Genomic DNA, 18,251 nt, shown 5'->3' on the forward strand with positions numbered 1-18,251 from the left:
CCAGTCACTCATGCAGCACTCAGGACTTACTCTTGTTGAATGTCATGCCAATAGGCTTGACCAATTTATCCAGCCTATCCAGATCCCTCTGAAGAGACTTCCTACCCTCAAACAGATCAACATTCCTACCCAACTTGGTGTTGTCGGCAAACTTACCAAGGTTGCACTTGATCCTCTCATCTAGATCATTGAAAAAAATGTTAAACAAACCATTTGTAGCATAAGGCAGGATCCTTAACAGTGTAAGACTCTCCAGAAGTGCTGCAATGGTGCTTTAAGTGAAAATCGGTGAAAATTGAGGGGTTCATCCAGAATGAGTGCTTCAAGGTGAAAACTAAGGTACAAATTAGGGAAAACTAAAGACAGAAGGGTAGTTTTAGAAAAGCTGGAAGAGAAACAAGCGACCAAACAACAATGTGTGTGTGTGTTTGTGTGTGGTGGTGGGGGGATAATAATGATAATTTCTGGATAAGCAGAATTCTGTTGAAGTTTTTGTTTCTATATTCAACCCATCCTAAGAAAATTATTCTATAATGCTAGCAGTAAAATTTGATGAAGACAAGCCCAAGCCCATATCCTTTTGAACTGATCACAGAAATAGTGACTAGATGATTCATCTCTTTCTCATTTAGTGTTGGATTTTGGGATAAGAACATCTACAATAACAGATTTCCAACAAAGAAATTTCTTCATTATGAATACTTTATTATTAACAAATTTGGCTTGTCAGTGATGATAATTTTTAGTTTGGCTCAATGTTATTACTTGATGGTGGTATGATTAATATAGTACTTGTTGGTTTTGTTGGTTTAGTTTGGTTTGGCTTTATATTCTAAAAATAGTAATTTAACTCATACCCATCAGAACACTATTTAAAGCCAGTGACAATCAGAAAGCTGTATGCGAGCTTAAGTTTTGTGATCCTTTGTCAGTTTATGATTTATTTTAAGTTTAATAGACACCAGAAGCCAATGGAAAACTTGTATATAGAATATTTTATTGTTTATTATTAGGAAATCATTAAAAAACAACAAAACAAACTACCATAATGCACCAAATCAGCTCCCATTTTCCTTCTGTCTATTGGAAAAGCAGATAGTATTTTCAATACTTTTAAAAGTTTAGAGGAGATTACATTTCTTTTTCTATGGATAAAATAGAAGACAATACAGTGGTAGAGCAACATAAACAAGCCTCACTTTTCTCAGGGAGATTTTTTATGTATGTCCTTTTTTTTTTTTTTCTTAGGATAACAGACTTTTAACAATTCCTGTTAAACAAAAGTTGTCACTTGCTAATTCTGCCTCTAGTCTGGTACAGAATGGGAAAAGATTTGAGTCCAGCTAATATTTACCAGCATGGTAAATGAGAAAATCAAACCAAAAGATGTATATTGCAACTTTCAGTGCTTCTGGAACCTGGCCTGTGTATGGAAAGAGTGAAATGAGGGTATTGTTCATTCCAAAGCCCTCTTGATTTGCCTGGCACATCACTCTGGTTATGAAAATACAAATGATTTGGCTGCAGTTCCTGCAGTGAACCCACACTTTTTATCCCACTAAAGGCCTTATCCAACAGAAACCTTACACATCTAATATGCAGCTTATGCAACACGTAGGTAACAGAGTCCCACTCAGCAATTTTGAAAACCTCTACTCACTAGGTACCAAAGCCCAGGAGGATCCATAAATCCTGCAGCTGCAATTTTAAACTTCCCTGGCCCTTATGCATCCCACTTTTTCAAATATCGTTGTTCTAAAAGAAAGAAAATTTTTGGTACCTACTGCACATCTAAGCCCATCCAGGTTCGAGTATGAAAAGATTTCCTCTTCCAAATGCTCCAAAGTAATAGTTTCGGTATGGTAGGGTTTCTCTGTGTACCCTTACTATGCAAAATATAGTTAATGTTGTAACTACTCAGATCAACAATGACAGCAATAAAGTTGTTTATGCCTAGAAGAATGGGGAAATGAGAGTACAGAAATATTGTATAGTCAAGTTCTCTGTGAACTGGCAGAAGGGCTCTAATAACTCCAGCATTGCATTCAGGGTAACCAGGATAACTGGTTTCTCACTAATCTATGTTGCGTGGTCATTCAGAATACAGAATATTTAAACCCATCTGGAATAAATTTTTGTTGTTGTTTTGTTTTTTTCTTTTACATCTTCAGGAAGTGCATTTGAAGAATACAAGTAGAGGGAACACAGGAAACAGAAACTACAGAATGTAAGAACATGCCATCCACAAGAATGAAGAATGAATGTGCCATCTGCAGGATACTTTGCTGTAAATAAATTATTTGTTAAACATCGGAAGACTTAAAAAAAACTATGGTTTAAAAAGCTTGATGCAATCTCAACCAATGGGCATTCTCCCAGTGAACAATGCAACTAAACATTCCAATATTAAGTCTTTTAGAGAACAGAACGTTTTAACCAGCCCAGAGGTAACATATTCTGTGGTTGATATATTACTGTTTGTTAACCTGTTTTAAATGTCCTGCACAAAATCTCTTAAAGTCCTGTGCCCCTCAAAAGCCTACAAATTTATGGGCCTTTGATGGATCCAATTGCACTAAATTAACCTATGAACACTGGCTGCTGGAGTCATTCATCAGCCTTGTCTAAGTGGTGTTTTTTTTTTTTATTTGCACTTCTATACAAGCAACAGGCTGTTTGTGTTACAGTGTCTGATAACATTGTTTGTCTACCCCTTCATATTTGCACAGTTTGACATTCCCAGTAACAGCAGCAGTAAGGTAACATATACAGTTTTAAACATCCATTAATTCCATCTGTGGCATTTTGACAGAATATGGGTTATAGATACATTTGTTTTAATACAGTTTTATTTTTCTTTCTCTTGCAAAGATGCAGTTAATTGCAATTTGTGAGACAAAAGATTTTAAAAGCAGTTAAAGCATACATAGGCTCTCAAACCATTAATGATTCTTCCAGGTAATTGTTTGCAACAGTATAGGTAACTTCTTTCTTCCTCCATATAATGCAGTATGTAAAATTTAGCATATCAATAATACACATATATCAAACAGTATGTAAAAATCTCTGTTTTATAGTACAACGGTGCTATTTTATAGTTTGTTATATGAAAGGGTCTGGCCAAAACGGTAATAGGTAAAAGCAAATATGGAAATATGAAGCCGAAGAATAAATAACAAAATAGTTTTAAGAATATTCAGTTAAATGAACTAAAATGGCTTTAGATTCCAATATGAAAATAACTTTCCCGTCTTAAAAAAATATATAAAAAATTTGCTTTTTCCTTTTAGATGTTTATATGGTAGTGTTTTCTCTTACAGTTATATGAACAGAATTATCAATGACTAGGGTCAGAGGAGATGATAAAACAGTCCTCAAGTGACTTCAAAGTGTAGTGCATCAGGGCCTAAATCTTTCTCAAATACCAGCATTCTCTTCAAAAGTAACAGAAGGTTAATCATGTTCTTTACCATTTCAGTTCTTCCCAAAATCTGAAGTGACTGAATTGACTGTTAATTAGGCCACTGCATCTCTCTGTAAATCAGAAAAACCTAATCTAATCACAAAATTACAGTGTTGAAAGTCTTCAAGAAGACATGAACCATAACGTCCTTCAGACTGCTACTTAAGCTAGCATTTCATGCATTCTTACAGGAGACACATACATATTTCCAGATAATCTCTGTCATAAAACCTTGATATGTAATGCACTGATTCTAACTTGAATAATACTGTTTCCTATGCCCCACTTTTGTAAATCAATTCAGTGCTAGATTAGCCATGCAATAAGGTGGATGGATAGCCAACAGTGTCCCAGGGTGAACAACAAAAATCTGTATGTGAGAAAGGAAGAGGAGGCAGGGGAGAATGCATGGCTCCATCCTTTGCATAGTTCCACGACTTCTTCCACCTCACCACCCTGCACGCAAGCAAGCTCAGACAAAGGAAGAAGAATCCCTTGGTCACCTGTAAAGAAGGCATAGAGAATACTGTATAAAGGAAGCAATTAGGGAGATATTAGATCAGATCTGTAAAGGCAATATTTCTCTTCAAAGGCTCAAACTTACCTAACCTTCTACTACATGCAAGGGAGTAGACGATTGAATTGATTAAAATACAAATGAGAAGAATTTCTGTAGATTGTATGTTTTACAGCTCCTTAATAGTTTCTTGTGAAACATATAGGAAATGTAGGTCTTAAAAGTCTAACAAATTATTTGCTTGTTCCCATTTTATTCCCTTAGGAAATTTTGTTTTTATATTTTTTCCAAGAAAAGTGCAATGTATTCCTGTGTAATTCTTTAAGCCCTCCACTTTCTGTGAAATGCATGTTTATATGCACAATAGGCTGCTATCACATTGTAAAAGCAGAACAGTAAATGAATAAAAAGAATCTGCCACAGCTGTCACTGACTGAGATAGGTATGTTGAAAAAAGGAAGAAGGTACAGAGAAGTAGGTGGGAAAGGTAACCTAAATTATTTACCACCAATTCAATACAAAGAGGTAGCAATTCTGATATCTATCACAGCTCTTAACAGACTTTTTTTTGGTGGGAGGGATGGAGAGGGAAGTGTTTTTAATTTCAATAGCTGTTAAGAATTCTTAAACACATTCTAAGAATAAGACATTATTTTGAAGTCACAAACATAATACATTCTTCCATTTTGTGTACCTTGACTCCTTCTGTCCCTACCTGTTCTGAAGTTCTATGAGGAGGAGGGAGGAAAGCTATTAGCACAAAAAGCAATTTTCAGATCTCTGTGATGGAAAATTTCTTCATAGGTAACATTTTGCTGATGCAATGCTAAGAAGATTTTCTGGATAGCTATAGGTCATTTTATCACTTAATTCCTGTAAATTAATCCAAATTTTGTTCTCATCCTGAGATTCATGCAATCACATTCATGTCATTGTGTATCTCATGTATCTTTCATAGCAATACCTGACATCAGAATTTGACAACCATCTAAACAAATTACAATTATTGAAGGAAAAAAACAAATAAGGAATAGCTTCAAATGAAACTTCAAAAGCAACACTTGGCATTGCTAGAAGATAAAGAATAAAAATAAAAAATCACAAAATGGAGACTAAATCTACCACTGTAGAGGTGAGAATGCATAGATGGAGAATGCATACTTGCATGAGAATTCTCCAGTCATATGGCAGTAAGCACATGATATACCAACCAGTGTGAAAGAAAGGGGCTGCATTAGCTTAATAATCTCAATAAATCCGCTACTTAAAGTTGAAACATGAGCCAAAACATCTCCCTCCCAAACGTACAAGTAGTCTGACTTGAAAAACTTCTTAATTAGAGAAATTGATGGGTTCAGCTGGATTTTCAAAAGCACTCCAGTTATTTAGGAACGGGGCTCCCACTGGATACAATTTATTCTCATAAATCACTTAAGCGATAAAGAAAATCCTACTGGCCATCCTTCCATGTCATGTAAAACACATGACACAAGTCACAGATTTTTACATTCTAGAATTTACATAAAACTCCAATTATTACACAGAATGTTGCTAAAGTGCAGAAGTTAAAAAAAAAAAAAAAAGTGAATTAAGCTTCATTATTTTCAGTTAGTTCAAAAAGGACTTCACATCTAAACCCACTGAAGTTAATATATCTTTTTCATCAAGGTAGCAAAATTTGAGCCTTGTCTCCATAGTAACCATAATTAATCATTAAGTGTTTGAATGGCAAGTGAATAAATTCTATATTCTTCTGTAAATGTACTTAACAAATGTACACATATATCTGTGTGAAAGACTTGTATGGGTCTTATTTGTACCATTTAATGAAAGAAAAGAAAATCAAATAATGGGATACTGCATTCAGTCCCTGTAGATACAGTAATGTAGCTACATTTTTCAGAGACAGATTACATTCCCAATAAGTTTTCTAAGATAAATGAGTAAATTAGTGGTAAGCTTTCTTTACAGAAGTGAATTCCATTCATAAGTAGTTTCCAGTTGCCCCATAAACTGCTTTTTGAGTTAGCATCAAGGATGTTGATTAAGGAAGACTCTAGGCCAAGCAAGCACCGTGTCTTCTCGGCTCTGTTTTAACAAGCAAGTGCATGATAAGACAAGTTCAGAAAAGCGTATGCATATTTGCTTTACCTTTTACTGATTTGGCCAAAAATGCCAAAGTGGTGCTATTGTTTTGTTTAAGAAAGTACTTGACTAAAATATAAAAGAAAGCATAAATATTTTTTTAATGTATGAAAATTACAATTATATAGATATGGTTATTAAAATAGAAATACAACTAGCCATAACTTTTCAACTTTTTATCACTTGAAAATGGCAAAGAGATCTTAAAGTAATGGAGATGGGGCAGGAATAAGAGTCAAAATGCCACAAAAGTTCATAGACTTGAAATGCAGTTCTGAATCTTTACTCCAAGTCTGAAATACAGATGTAGAAAAGCATTTAAAGTCAGGGAACAATGGATATGAATGAAAGTCTGTTCAGATTACTGGATATCCTGTATCGTACCAAAGATTTTTAAGCCATACTCTAGACTGAAATAAGGGTTGAGTTTGGCTTAACATCAATGGCATGATACAATCAAGATCTTCATTGAGCACAAGTTTTTCTTTATACTTGATTACCTTCTCATTCATGGCATGCTCCCAAAAGTAAATATTCTTAAAAAAAAATAGGACAAAGAAATGCATCTGATGTTGACAAGGAATGAAGAACAAAATGTTCCTAAAGTGAAACTGATGTTATTTTTAATTCTCACCAGTTTCAAATTGTGAGAAAAAGTTGAAATATATGGCTAACAGTCTGTGAATTTTTTTTTAAAGTTTATGTGGTCACTATGAACATCCTAATGTGCAAAATTACACATTTCATTGTTTTGTTTTGTTTTGTTTTGTTTTGTTTTGTTTTAATGATAGTAAGTTAAGCCCAAATAGAGATTCTTGGAACCTATAGGCTAGACAGAATACTGATGTTCTGATGAAGGTATAATCAATATATTTAAAATGTTTTATTTTTAGTCTGAAAAGGAATAGTAATAATTTATTTGGGGACTCAACCTATACTGGTCCCTCTTTTAAGGATACTGTTCAGTAAAAGTAAGTCTTCCAAATGCCAAACTTCTATTCAAAACCAACATTAATTCCTCCCTCCCTCTCCCCCAGCAAATCTTGTTAAAACACTATTGCAACATAAGTTTTATTGTTTGTCTGTTTGTTTAGGGGGGGTGTTTCGCTTTGCTTCACTTTGTTTTGATTTTGGGGGGCAGGGGTAAGGAGGAGGAGATGAGGCCTTCAAGTGATTAAGATTTTTCCTCTTGGGTACAATCCACAAAAAATAAAGAATTTGCCTTCATGAGATTACTAATTATCCAATTCATGTGTGGAAGTAGCATTACAAAAAGTAACTGGATTAAGATTCAGTTTTAAAAGAGGAAAAAAGTCATTAACACAAAGCTTTTACTCATTCTAAACTTACACTATACATTTTGCTTGTCACAGCATTGTAATATTCTACTGGACTTGAACTGTCCAAACGCACAGTATCTGATATATAAATCTTCTTTGTTTTTTTACATGAAGGGTGTTATAAGAATATCTGAAACTTGATTACATATAGTACAGTAAAGAGATACCAGTCTAGCAGAGACCAAAACAAGAAGGACCTCTCTGATGCTTATATTACATTAGGAAATCTTACATTAGTTGCATAAAGGGTGTGTGTATGTGTGTATATATATATATGTATATTTATATATATGTATATATATATAAATTGTTATAATGCGTGTATGTGTATGTGCATGTGCGTGTGCATGTGTATTACGCTTTTCTTCTTTTTCCTCTCATGCAGAAGTTGAATTTATTGCTTTTTACACATTACTTCTTATGGATTATATTCAATAATCCAATTGGAATCTAATTTTAGAAGAACATTGTGTAAAATGGGTGTCACAAGTTAGATCCTATATTTGTTTTTCACACCTGAAGAAATCACCTGATTTTAAGACACTTCTCTGCTGTCATCATGCAAATCTATTCATCTGTTTGAGTATGGATGTAAAATACAAACTCTGAGTACTTTATTTTGAAAATATTGACTTAGGAATTTTATTTCATTCTTCTCAAGGTGACTTCTGTTAAGTGAGATTATTGAAGTGTAAGCATCCCTTCAAAGTAAGAATAATGGGTAATACAAACAGAGAAGAATGAAGATTTCTGACATTTAATAATATAACTTCAATTATTTAGTTGTCAATTAGATACTCTTTATAAGTAGAACATGTCTCCCTGTATTACCCTTAAATATTTCAGAAGTGGAAAAGACTCAGTACTGTAAATTCCTATAACCAAATTTTTTGTAACTATTTTGATATCTCTTCAATGACTTTTTATTTTGTTACTTTGGCTCACAATAGTCATAAAATCATGAACACACTTCTGCTGCTAAACATTCTTTCCCACAAACAAATATTATATACACCCATTTACAATATTTACATTCACACTTGATAGATGTTCTTAAGAAACAGCATAAATATGGTTGGAAGATATTTTTTTCACATTTTAAAGGTATGAACCATTTTTTAACTAAATCAAAGACATTCTACCTTACTGTATTTTACATTCGTTACTACCATCTCATTGCTTGAGAAGCAACAACAAAATACCTGATGAACAAAAACAACTGCCCTCTAGCTTGGTAAATAGAATCATGCTTTATGTACTCTTGTGTTAAAGAAAGGTTTAACCAGATAACTATAATTACAACTGATTTCATGAAATTCATGTTTTGTAGTGAAATATGTAACTTTGTACATTTTAAAATCAAATGAATGTTCAATTTTTCCTGGTTTACTGTCATTAACCTTTTTTGTGGTATGAAAAAGTCCACTTCGGTAATGATTAAAGGCAAAGAATCTAAGACCAGTAGACTAAAGTGCTATCAATGTAAGGCACAATGGCCTTATTTCATGCACAGGATGAATTCCACGATTTTTTCCTTTTTTTTTTTTTAATAAATTTTAGATTAGAATTTCAAATCAGCTTGAAATAAATACTATATAAGAAATATAATACTCTTCACTATTTCCACTTAGAGACAAGTTTGAATATAATAAAGCACATGCAAGCTACACTGCATGATACAGTAGATAAATCTTACCTTTTGATTTATAACCATTTCTACGGAATTAGTTTGAATGAATTCTATAGAAATCCAGTGCAAGATGAAAAAAATATATATTGTTTAAGTTGTATTATCATAATAGTTGCCTGATTAAACTGTCTCACCAAACAATAGTCATAAAGTGCTCCACTGAAAGCATACTGATACTTCATAATATTCTGAACAGCTTTATCTGTAGTCTGATATTTCATGTTGCTTTTATCAGAATGTGATTGTGCCATTTTAGTTTCTTAATGCTTGGAATCTTTGGGTTGAATATTAAACATGTTTATCAATCCTCAGGATTTTAGGAAACAAAATTAAACTAGAAGAAGCAGCACCACCTGCTGCTGATAATCATATCATACATGGGCTTTCTCTCCTACCAAATTATTTGCATAAGACACCCAAAAGTGCTAAATGAAGAGATCAATAGCACTTATTTTTCTGGAAGTCACCCTTCCAAATAGAAATATTAACTATCCTCACTTTCTTCACTGTTGGACTTCAGCTGGTATCCTGACTAAAACTGGGGTTTCCATGATGCAAGCATGAATGTGGATACATGAATTTCCGATTTCACTACTGAATAATGCTACTATTAACATTTCAAGTCATTATCACCAAACAGTGACAAGTGTTAAGTGTTCATTAACTAAAAACCATTTAAACTCTCTATTGAAGTTCTAACTGGATTTATTCTTTCTTTTTTATTTTCTTGTGCTTACTCATAATACAATGTCACTACTTGATGACAAATAATATTTCATACTGTGTATGTAACATCATTGTGTTGCAGAATCCCCCAAATACCTCAACAATGTCTTTGTTGCGCTATCCTCCCCATTTAGCACTTAAAAGCTTTTCTAGTAATGACCAATAAATCAAAAAAACAGAGCTCCTAATATGTACAAATATAAAAAAATTATCAAGAATTTTTGCTAGTTTGCAGTTCATTTAATGCCATCTTGACCACTCTCTTCCCCTCTCTCTACAAGCTGTCTACAACACTAAACTCTGCTCCATAAATAATAGTGTATTCATGCTTTTAAAGGCTTTTATATGCTTTTATGGTAGGTAAAGGTTGGAAGAGGTAGTTGACTGATTTTCACTTTTATCTACTTTGATTTCAGTAAAGGGCTTTGTCACTCTGTATACATAAAGGCTAATGCACCCTTTGGTTTGTAGAATGTACTGAAATGTTTGCATCCCTCTTGGTATCAGGTCCAAAATGTGAAGCATTACTGTTAAGAGGGTATCTTTCTAATGTATTTGTATGTATAGCTTACACCTCTGTGAGGTCTAATAAAGGATTATGGTTAATAAAAAATGTGTTGAAAGTTCCTCCACCATATAGATTTTGCAGTAATATAGTTTTCTCTTCTCTGACATTTCTGACATTTCAGTTCTCAAAATACACCAAAACCATGACACACCTAACAGAATGAGCAGGCTTCACTACCAAGAAAGAACTCACATAGAAAGTTAAACAGTGGCTCAAGAGCCTTGAAAAAATGAAGTGTCACCAGAAGGAATTATGGAATCTATAGGCAAAATGAAAGGTCATGAATGAACAGGAACAAACTGGTATCTGAACTCTGGTGCATAGCCACTTATTCAAAAGCTCCTTGATATATGAGAACTAGGTAACATATACTGAATCTTTCAAAGATTTTCAAGGGATTTCTAAAGTATGCCTTATATCTCTTGTCAGTTCAGTTGTTCTCAAGAATGTAATCTGGAGGTATGTGAATAAATATTATATGGCATCTTGCAGAAAAATGAAGATGATTGTTGTGAAGTTATGCCTTAAATCTGCTAGGAGTTCTGTAGAAGAAAGAACAAGCATGCAGGGTGATCTTGGATTTGAAAAATACTTGTAAATGAGGTCCTGCCTCAAAAGATTTTATAAACAATAAACTGTCATGGAATGAGAGGGAAGTTCATACATGCACACTACTAACTTAAAAAGGGAGGGGTAGAGGGAGAGACAGACAGAGAAAGAAAGTAGGAAAACTGGCCAGTCAGTGGTGGAGGGGCACCATATGTGTAATCCTGCTGCTATCTGTTTCCAGGGCCCATGCTGTTCAAATTTGCCTAGACAGAAAAGGGGTAAACTGTAAGAACACAAAGTTTATGGCAATATTAAAGCAATCAGGTTGCCTTGATAAATGCTACCTGTTCCCAATCATCTTCATATCCTTCATGTGCTTGAAAACAGCTTAGAAGGTTTTTTCTATAACTTTCCCTGGGACTGAGGCCAACCTGAGCTCCCCAGGTCTTGGCTATCTCAGATGGGTGCAATATTTGCATTTTTTTTTCAGTCACCAAACGTCTCCCACAAGTGCCATGACCTTTCTAATATGATGGAGAGCAACCTCACAACAATACTACGCAGCTCACTTAGCACCCTTGTATGTATCCCATCTGGCACAAGTGCTTGGGTATCTCCATTTGGCTTAAGTACTCCGTAATTCTGTCTTCCTTCCTTTGTTGTGGGCAATGTTTCACCCACAGATATTCTGCTAGTAGACTGATGGTTCTGGGAGGCTTGTGGACAGCCTAACCACTACGAATGCAAATAAGACACAAAAAAAGCCTCTGGCTCAGGAAGTCCCTGAATTATAAATAAATCAAGGGTAGGAAAGTTTCACTACGTATTGCCTTCTTCTAGTGTTTTTCCCTGGACGTTCATTTTGGCTACAGTCTGAAACAGTTTCCTGGACTGCTTTCCCTATCTTATCTTCACTCTGATTTCTTATATTCTTATATTTTTACCCTACTGGCACAGTAGCTGTCCTATTATCTAAGTACACATTCTCTAAGTCCACAACCCCTACAGTAATATCTTACACACAAAATTCTCTATTTTATATTTAAATATTCACAGCCAATAATTTTTAAACCCACATTGTGGTTCATAGTACTTGAGAAACCTATGGAGATTTCAGTTAAAAAATATTCACCCAACAATAATAAACATATTTTCATTCTTACTGTCTGATAATGAGATACAGTTAACAGAGGCCACAGCAACTTGTAGATTTGGCAACATGGCTAAGAAACAATTTAAAAATCCATCTGTCTGTAAATTTAATCACAATTTAAATAATTTTTAATTGTATGTATTGCATACATTACCACAAGTTTCCAATCCTGCATGAACAGCATGTACTTGTTAATAAATATGACTGTATGGCAATTCTAACACAACCAAAATAAAAACACTCCACAGGGGTTAAGAAAATGTTGAAGAAATGACTAATAGTTCACACAAATCAAAGCCTTAGCGGCCAGCTCTTTTCTTCAATTGTGCATTTCCTCAGATACAGGTAATTTAATTTATAGAACATTTGATTAAAGAGTTCTTGCAGATTAACCAAGTTTGGTTATTGGCTTACTGGGAAATTATCTTATTTATCTCCTGAAATTGGAACTGTTTTTGGATCACAGCTAAGGATAAAAATCAATCTACAAATCAATTGCTACTAAGAGGCCAGAGGACTTCCAGAAGCTTAGTAAGAATTAGGACTATCAATAGCAGCTGTTTAAAATGTCATGGAAGAAATTCATATTTTACTAGTATAAAGTCGATATTGTGTATGTAAATTTAAGCTGATTTTTTTTTCCTTGGGAAATTTTATTCAGCTACATGAGTTTTTTTCCTTTACTTTCACAGTGTTGTTTGGTTAAAAATATCTTTATACATAAATTACCTTAATTGTGGCTTAAGAATTTATGTTTTTACTTACTATATCTCTGTTAAAAATTTAGATTAAGTTGATTAGTAATGATTCTATACCTTTCATCTCAGTGAAAAGGAGCTACCTCTGAGAAGTATGTTTTACCAACTGAGAGGATGACAGAGCTATTAACATTTGTAACAGCTTGCACATGGTTTGCTACATATCAGTGGTACACAGATTTTCTGCAGGCTTTCTGAAAAGGAGTCAAATGTCATCTCTATATTTTGACAACCAATATGTAGAGAAGCAACTGATTAGAACAGGAAGAGAAGCATTAGTCAAACTGAGATAAAAGAAAGATGAAAGCAGGATTTCCAGATTACCACGGGCTTAGTTTTGTTTGGGGAGTGTTTGGTCTTAACCTTTAATACAACAACCATTTCCATTAAAATGCACTGTCTTTGGCCCAGCCACCAGGCCCTCCAAGACCCTCCTTCTCAGCATGTACTCTATCCTCTAAGATCTATTCAGTCTTTTTGGTTTTATTTTTATTATTATTTTTTTCCTTCTCTTCCATATATCATATTCTTGCTACATAGTGACCCGCTTCAATAGGAGAAGCAGGAAAAGGCACTGGCACAGGCTGCCCAGGGAAGCTGTGGATGCCCCATCTCTGGGGGTGTTAAAGACCATGATGGAGGAGGCCCTGGGCAACCTGATCTAGTGGGTGGCATCCCTACCCATGGCAGGGGGATTGGAACTAAGTGCTCTTCAGGGTCCCTTCCAAAAAAAAAAAAATGCTGGTAAGTCTACTGAGTTGGGCACTATGTCAAGAAGTGTGTCAATCCCTTCAGGCTGAGAATGGAATCAAATCAGATTTTCCTTCTACACATATTGCAATTACCTTGCAATTTTGGGAAAAAAAAAACAATGTCAGCATTTTTGGGGTTCCCGATACTACACCGTTAAGCATTTCCTGAGCCTCTCAATAAGATCAAGGCCTTTGAAGACTTAAACACTATACAAGATGGTTTCCAGATCCCACTGTGGATTACAGGTGAGGGAGGTATTTTAATTCTTGGGGGGGAACTGCTCTGGGCATACAACACATCACAACACTGTTAATCACTTACAGGTCTTTTATGTTAAAAGCATATAGAGCAGGGAAATTTATTTTTTCCTCCATTAACAGGCCCTAAGAAAGTTCTTGACTTTTGTCCAATTTTGGCCTAGATGTTGTCAATTCAGATATCTATCTTCTTTAATTCTTTCAAATAGTTTATGTTTCCATCACATCCAACATTTGTATTCTAGTTCACATTACATTGGTCTGTTACCTGTGTTTGCATACTCTTGACTGCAGAATCTTTATTCACACTGTGCAACAGAGATACATTTCTTCATTTTATGTTCTTCCAATCCTTGGTTTTCTGAAAATACTTTATATTATTTTTGCCTTTCCCGCAGATCTTCATCTGTATATCATTATCATTGCTGGTACTTCCCAGCTTCAAATATTTTTTAGTAGACATAACTCATTCCTGGCTCTTAAAGCCAAATCAGTCAGTAAATTTTTTGGTAATTTAGCATGCTGAACACAGTCCTGTACTGTTTTATTAAGCACACACCATTATTGTTTTAGTAATCAATAAATAAGCAATTGACTTCAGACAAAACACTTGAATTAGCTTTTTCTGCAAATATAACTTACTATTAAACACATTTCCTGCTGTTCTTTTTCTATCCAAATAGCATGAATTTTTTATGCAGTTTTCTAACTTAGGTCAAATACTGAGTGTTTATTGATATGCCAGCCAAAACACCAACAGCTTCAGTTAATATTAGAACATTTCCTCCTCCATAAAGTTTCACTTTATGCTCTTTCTATTTCAGTGTCCATACTGTCTGTAATCACAAAAACAAGATAACTTAATAGCTGAACTTGCAGTATACTAACCCTATCACTACCCAAGGACTCCAGTGAGACAAGCAATTTTGTCATTTAAATCAATGTTTCTCCTTAATAAAACCTATATTATTAAAATTATAACTATACCTCCATGAGTATTTGTCCATGTCATGTATTGTAAGTCTACTAATATATTTTATCTATTATAATATAATAGATATCTATAATATAATCTATTATAACACAGATATATATTTATTCATTAATGCATGATATGCCTTTTTCTACTTCAACAGAAACCTATGCAATTGTATTTTATTCTTTATGATTTTGCTCTCTCTAGCTTCTCTTTTTCCTTCCTTCACTAAGGTTTTTCAACCATATTTAGTGAGGCATACTTAAACCTCATTTTATTTGAGGACTTTAAATTGCTGTACGCCATTCAAATAAATAACAAAGGATAAACTTCATGGTTCCTATATTTCACATAACTTCCGATTCTTTGCCCTGTCAGGGTATAAATTCCTTGATTTGATTTTGTTTTCCTAGCTATCATTTTATATATGCTGCCCTACTTCTTTTCCCTGCTCCTTTACTTCTTCCTTCTTTCTATTCTCTTATCTAACACAAAAACCATCTAGTCCATGTATTTCCTCTGTTTTTTGAAAGAGGATTTTTACAGGGAAAGGTTTTTGCACTGCCTCCTAAAAACAGGCAGACTCTTAATTTTTTTACACAGCTGTATTTTTTGACAAAACATGATTATCAGGTAACTGTCTTAATGAAGCAGCTGCCAATGCCATTTATTAAATTTAGTCTCCTAGAAGATACCTTATAATCCCATTTAGCTAATAGAATATATCTGAGATAAGAATATTCTGTAAGTGTGTAGTTAATGTTTCATCTGAAAGCACTTTTCCAATGTATTGGCAATTTATTACTTCAGAGAATGTAATTTATTATGTATCTTCTTCTAAAACCATCCCTTTGGGCACATCTCAAGCATTCATTGGTAGTGTAAGCACCTTATTTCTCTCTTTTTCAAATGTTGATTCATGACTGCGCATGTTTCTTTGTACAAAAAATTGTTAGTGCCAAACATTCTTTCCCCATCCCTCATGCTCTAGTAATTATACATACAGAGAATCTCTCAAGAGAGTATTTTCCATGCTATCTGGCTTCTGCGTGAGACAGTAAGTCTAGGCCATGAGGAAGAAACTTTGTCCTCCCCTTTGCGGTGCTCACTACTCCTTCAAGCTTCCCAGCAGCAGATAAAAACAGTAATTTATTCACTTAAAGCTGAAAATTTCCAAAGAATCCTCAAATGTGGGAAATGAATGGCAATGTTTTCATTTTATTTTGGTTGGACAGAACAACTTCCCCAGTATTATTCAGCTTACAAGTATCAGATTGTCCCTGGTACCCTGATTAGCAAATCAGTGTTTAACCCATGCCACTATGGTGCTTCTCCAGGATCTTGTGATTTCTTTCTCATTTGTTATTGTTGTTCCTTAAATTCTCTCAAGCATCTGAAATGGTGACAATCAAGAGCATCTAAGAATTTACTTTGATTTAGAAACTCCTAGCATTATCATTACTTACTTAGAACTACTTCCAGATACCTGTAACTTCAACTTCCCTGCTGGCAAAGGAAAATTACCAGAGCAAGAAGGCACAGTGTTTTCCTTCCATCCTGTTCACAAATATATTCTCCACTTTTTCTTAACTTCCTGCATAGTACAAGTGGTCCACAGGTCCTACTATCTTCAATTACACAGGATTTTTCCCATTCTCTCTACAGTATGTGGCAAAAGCAAGCACACATACCTTTTCTTTGAAGACAATCAGATGATAAGATCTGGAACGGTATTCCTGAAAATTTCTGGAGTTTTTGGATATGAATACTTTATGAAGTTATAAAGGGTTCTGCTCTTTTTCCACCACAAATTTCTCATTACTTCAGGCAAGCTCTTAAAGTTCTTGTACCCAAGAGTATCTAGTTAACAAATTGAAAGTAACAATATTTTTGTATTACGAAAACATTTCAAACTTTCATGGACCATGACTGTAGAGAGCTAAGGCCTGGCAATAAAAGCAATGAGAAGAAAATTGCCAGTGCTGTGTTCATTCTATTTTAAAAGAACATTACATGAAAATATAATTCCATTAACCTGATCCTGTTTTCTGATTAATTAACAGATTCTGAATTTTGGGGAGATTAATTCAAGCAACTGTAAAATTTATCAGTTTTTTAGAAATACATGGACTTACATAAGCACAAACTTATGTAGATAAGCGATATTGCACTGCACAAAAAGCTGGTAAAAATGTAATGTAAGATAAAACTTTGAAAGATTCATAAATCTATCAGGTCAACAATGCAACAAATCAAATGTAACTTGCATTTGGAATGTCTATCCCACTCTAAAATATTCTGTTCAAAATTTGGCTAAAAACATTCTTCAAGAATTTCTAATAATGGGGTGGATTCTTTCCTATCCAGCTTGCCCCCTAACACAGGAATGGCTATTACTTGTCCAGTTTGAGTGTACATATAACTAGAGATAGTACATGGGAAGAGAAAAAAAAATAAAAACTTTAACCTCAAAAGTTTCAGGAAACTGAAAGACCACATGCAAAATTGTAAAAGCTGAAACATAACAGTAATTACATAATACCCTACGATGAAAGCCCCTCTCAAACTCTCAGTTTAGAAATGTGTCATGTGGTGCCTCAGATTACTGAAGACTGAACTTATTATCAAGGTGGTATGCCATATAATTTGAACATAACATAAAAAAATGACAGCAACTAGTACAGATAATTATGTTATGAGATCATGAATGAATAATTCTTTCTACTTAAGGAACATCTCAGATTGTTTTTCAGAAGAAAATGAAGCAGAATTATCTTCATTTTGCATCAGAGGAAAGTGAAAGACAAAATTCTAGTTAATTTGTTCAAAAATATAACAGAACCAAGTGCAGCATTTGAGAATTCCAAATCTGTTAAAAACAAGTACCTTGTTACAGGTATTCTATTATTCTAGACCTGGGAAATAAAGCCTCATATGTAAGATAGCTCTGATGATAAACTTACTAAAATCAGTAGGAAGTAATGTCAAGGCCTTTGAAATGTTTATGACATCCTTTTCTAGTTACATACAGATTATCTATTATATATTATGGGACAATGCTACTTCATACACATAAATTTGCTACCTGTTTCTTTAAGTTTATGTTGTGTTTCAGTAGTTCGTAGCCACTGATTCAACTTTGTCAATAAAGAGTTTAACCTGTGTACTAAAATACCTAGATAAAGTTAACCCAGACTTTTCAGAGTAACTTCAAGGAAAAATTAAGCCATTTGAACATAGTGTTATGTAAGCACATCATGTCTATATATATACAGAATATATTTATGCCACTTTCAGCATACCAATTTAAAAGTTAGGCCTGGAAGTCTCTAATTGGTGGAGACTCCAAAACCAGT

The 18,251-nt window shown here is 34.1% G+C and overlaps 1 protein-coding gene across 1 annotated transcript in view; it reads left to right on the forward strand.

Annotated features, from left to right (window-relative positions):
• The window catches only part of IGF1 (insulin like growth factor 1), a 60,296-nt gene extending 49,467 nt beyond the window's left edge, over window positions 1-10,829 (forward strand). Inside the window, exon 4 of the mRNA XM_013181061.3 lies at window positions 2,172-10,829. Within this exon, the coding sequence (XP_013036515.1) occupies window positions 2,172-2,231 (60 nt within the window). The 3' untranslated portion in view covers window positions 2,232-10,829. The remainder of the gene's footprint in view (window positions 1-2,171) is intronic.
• The last annotated feature ends 7,422 nt before the right edge of the window (window positions 10,830-18,251 follow it).

This window comes from Anser cygnoides, chromosome 1 (assembly GCF_040182565.1).
Source record: "Anser cygnoides isolate HZ-2024a breed goose chromosome 1, Taihu_goose_T2T_genome, whole genome shotgun sequence".
NCBI lineage: Eukaryota > Metazoa > Chordata > Aves > Anseriformes > Anatidae > Anser > Anser cygnoides.